Below are 3,851 nucleotides of genomic sequence, written 5' to 3'. Positions count from 1 at the left end.
ACGCCTAATGGTAGGCCTCAAAAATAATCTTTAAAAAATCCACGCCTAATGGTAGGCCTCAAAAATAATCTTTAAAAAATCCACGCCTAATGGTAGGCCTCAAAAATAATCTTTAAAAAATCCACGCCTAATGGTAGGCCTCAAAAATAATCTTTAAAAAATCCACGCCTAATGGTAGGCCTCAAAAATAATCTTTAAAAAATCCACGCCTAATGGTAGGCCTCAAAAATAATCTTTAAAAAATCCACGCCTAATGGTAGGCCTTGGAAAATATGACTCAAAAATAATCTTCAAAAAATCCACGCCTAATGGTAGGCCTTAGAAAATATGCCTCAAAAATAATCTTCAAAAAATCCACGCCTAATGGTAGGCCTTAGAAAATATGCCTCAAAAATAATCTTCAAAAAATCCACGCCTAATGGTAGGCCTTAGAAAATATGCCTCAAAAATAATCTTTAAAAAATCCACGCCTATAACTAGGCCTCAAAAATAATCTTTAAAAAATCCACGCCTATAACTAGGCCTCAAAAATAATCTTTAAAAAATCCACGCCTATAACTAGGCCTCAAAAATAATCTTTAAAAAATCCACGCCTAATGGTAGGCCTCAAAAATAATCTTTAAAAAATTCACGCCTAATGGTAGGCCTCAAAAATAATCTTTAAAAAATCCACGCCTAATGGTAGGCCTCAAAAATAATCTTTAAAAAATCCACGCCTAATGGTAGGCCTCAAAAATAATCTAATGTTAAAAAAATCCAAAAATCCACGCCTAATGGTAGGCCTCAAAAATAATCTTTAAAAAATCCACGCCTAATGGTAGGCCTCAAAAATAATCTTTAAAAAATCCACGCCTAATGGTAGGCCTCAAAAATAATCTTTAAAAAATCCACGCCTTAATGTATACCTCAAAAATAATCTTTAAAAAATCCACGCCTAATGGTAGGCCTCAAAAATAATCTTTAAAAAATCCACGCCTAATGGTAGGCCTCAAAAATAATCTTTAAAAAATCCACGCCTAATGGTAGGCCTCATTCTTTTATTTTTTATTATATTTATAGTCATATTGCATTAACACAATCGCATTAGACAGGGTGGATGCGATGGAGGCAAACACCATGGGCCTGGTAACATCGAACAGATGAATTAAGTCCCGACTAACTGGAAATGCTGCCATTTTTAGGGAGAACATCAAAACCTTAAGGAGGAAAATATTAGGTATTAAAAAAGAAAACCCCTAAAAGTATGCACCACATTACACTTACACTCTCTTCCAACCGCTTATCCAATATGGGTAACCATGCCTTGGACTCCCTTATCATTTGACCCGGCATATCGACGAGAGCGATATATCTTAGAATGTGATGTATCAGTATGGCACCATCGGCATAGTACAGCAGCGAAGCTATTGGCAGAAAAATTAAAATCGACTGACTAAATTCAGGGCCCAAATCCACCTGCTGAATCCACATATAGACGATGTAGAAAACACAAATATTGTTCAGATAGAGAATCAAGAAGACACACGAACCCTGGAGATAGAACATGCGATTGATGCGCTCACACAGCAGTTGCAGTTCCATGTGGTTGCGGCGCAATTCATCAATTTGATCGGATAGTTGGCAACAGCGTATACTCAACAGTCCCTGACCTATGCGCGAGGTATTGTGCAGGTGAAATAGTGCCTCCATGGTACCCAGATGATCGGCTAATTCATCGTTCATAATTCGAAATAAAAATTGAATATTCATGGCAATGAAAAAATAATGACCAGCCATTAAATTCAATACGGTGGACATTAGACCCAGTACCGTGAGAACGACGGGATTGTGAATTTCAAAACGTTGACGCATTATCTGAACCGTTCCATAGAACATGATGACCTCACACAGACCGCCAATGCAAAATTTCATACAAACTTGTCGATTAACATATTCCGAATGCTTCGGAGGGATGCGATGCGTTCGCAGGTAACGTTCACGAAAATCTCTAAATGCATTGAGGTTATATATGAAATCACGACGGCGCATCCAATTACTTGCCAAGGTCAACAGGACGCCAATAATTCGTATTATCGTCAGGACAACCAATATTTTGTGATGTAGAACTGGTTGGCCGGAAGAATCCAAGTTTATTTCCAAATTTTGAGCAAAATGTACGACACATGAGAGGGTTAGGATATTCATCAGACAACAGTAGATGGTTAGGACTGTACGCTTTTCTACTTGACCCGTATCGATGTCATAGGTAAAGGCTATGACACCCAATAGCAGGGAATACGAATAAACCATGGCGGTTAGGCAACGAGCCAGACGACGCATTCCGTGTAACTGATTCTGACAGCAGCAGGCAGGAAATTAGGGCAAGCAATGCTATCATATCATGGCTGGGAAATCACAACAAACATGAAAGTAATTAGAACATTAGGTCATTAGGAAGAAGAAGAGGTCAGGATATTTTTTTTAAAGACAATTAATTTTCCATAGAACCAAATTTTTTAAGGCCTACCAATAGACGTGGATTTTTAAAAATAAAAAAAATTAATTTTTAAAAAATCCACGCCTTGAGGTAGGCCTTAAAATATAATGTTTAAAAAATCCACGCCTTAAGGTAGGCCTTAAATATAATGTTTAAAAAATCCACGCCTTAAGGTAGGCCTTAAATATAATGTTTAAAAAATCCACGCCTTAAGGTAGGCCTTAAAATATAATGTTTAAAAAATCCACGCCTTAAGGTAGGCCTTAAAATATAATGTTTAAAAAATCCACGCCTTAAGGTAGGCCTTAAAATATAATGTTTAAAAAATCCACGCCTTAAGGTAGGCTATGAATACGAATAAACCTTAAAATATAATGTTTAAAAAATCCACGCCTTAAGGTAGGCCTTAAAATATAATGTTTAAAAAATCCACGCCTTAAGGTAGGCCTTAAAATATAATGTTTAAAAAATCCACGCCTTAAGGTAGGCCTTAAAATATAATGTTTAAAAAATCCACGCCTTAAGGTAGGCCTTAAAATATAATGTTTAAAAAATCCACGCCTAATGGTAGGCCTTAAAATATAATGTTTAAAAAATCCACGCCTAATGGTAGGCTTCAAAAATATTTGTTAAAAAATCCACGCCTAATGATAGGCTTCAAAAATATTTTTTAAAAAATCCACGCCTAATGATAGGCTTCAAAAATATTTTTTAAAAAATCCACGCCTAATGATAGGCTTCAAAAATATTTTTTTAAAAAATCCACGCCTAATGATAGGCTTCAAAAAATAATGTTTAAAAAATCCACGCCTAAAGGTAGACCTCAAAAAATACGTTTAAAAAAATCCACACCTAATGGTATACCTCAAAAAATAAGTTTAAAAAATCCACGTCTTAAGGTAGGCCTTAAATATAATGTTTAAAAAATCCACGCCTAATGATAGGCTTCAAAAATATTTTTTAAAAAATCCACGCCTAATGGTAGACCTCAAAAAATAAGTTTAAAAAATCCACGTCTTAAGGTAGGCCTTAAATATAATGTTTAAAAAATCCACGCCTAATGATAGGCTTCAAAAATATTTTTTAAAAAATCCACGCCTAATGATAGGCTTCAAAAAATATTTAAAAAATCCACGTCTTAAGGTAGGCCTTAAATATAATGTTTAAAAAATCCACGCCTAATGATAGGCTTCAAAAATATTATTTTTAAAAAATCCACGCCTGATGTTAGGCTACTAAAATGTGGAATGTCTCATATTAATGGATTTAATTAATTAAATCCTTCATTCGGTCTGCCTGCCTTGCTGATGACCTAAATCTGGGCAATACAAATCAGTTCGGCACAAATAATGAAACGTTCAACCCGTTGGATGTT

The 3,851-nt window shown here is 35.2% G+C and overlaps 1 protein-coding gene across 1 annotated transcript; it reads right to left on the bottom strand.

Annotated features, from left to right (window-relative positions):
* Positions 1-1,037: 1,037 nt before the first annotated feature.
* On the bottom strand, positions 1,038-2,319 carry LOC133327597 (putative gustatory receptor 36c). Its single transcript, XM_061536111.1, has 2 exons — positions 1,264-2,319; positions 1,038-1,196 (listed from the first exon to the last, which is right to left on the bottom strand). Exons 1-2 carry the CDS (start codon positions 2,317-2,319, stop codon positions 1,038-1,040), a joined length of 1,215 nt encoding a protein of 404 aa, XP_061392095.1.
* Positions 2,320-3,851: the final 1,532 nt, after the last annotated feature.

This window comes from Musca vetustissima, unplaced genomic scaffold (assembly GCF_032173495.1).
Source record: "Musca vetustissima isolate MV318-11 ecotype Yass unplaced genomic scaffold, APGP_CSIRO_Mvet_v1 utg425434, whole genome shotgun sequence".
NCBI lineage: Eukaryota > Metazoa > Arthropoda > Insecta > Diptera > Muscidae > Musca > Musca vetustissima.
This window is presented reverse-complemented; position numbering and strand designations above follow the sequence as displayed.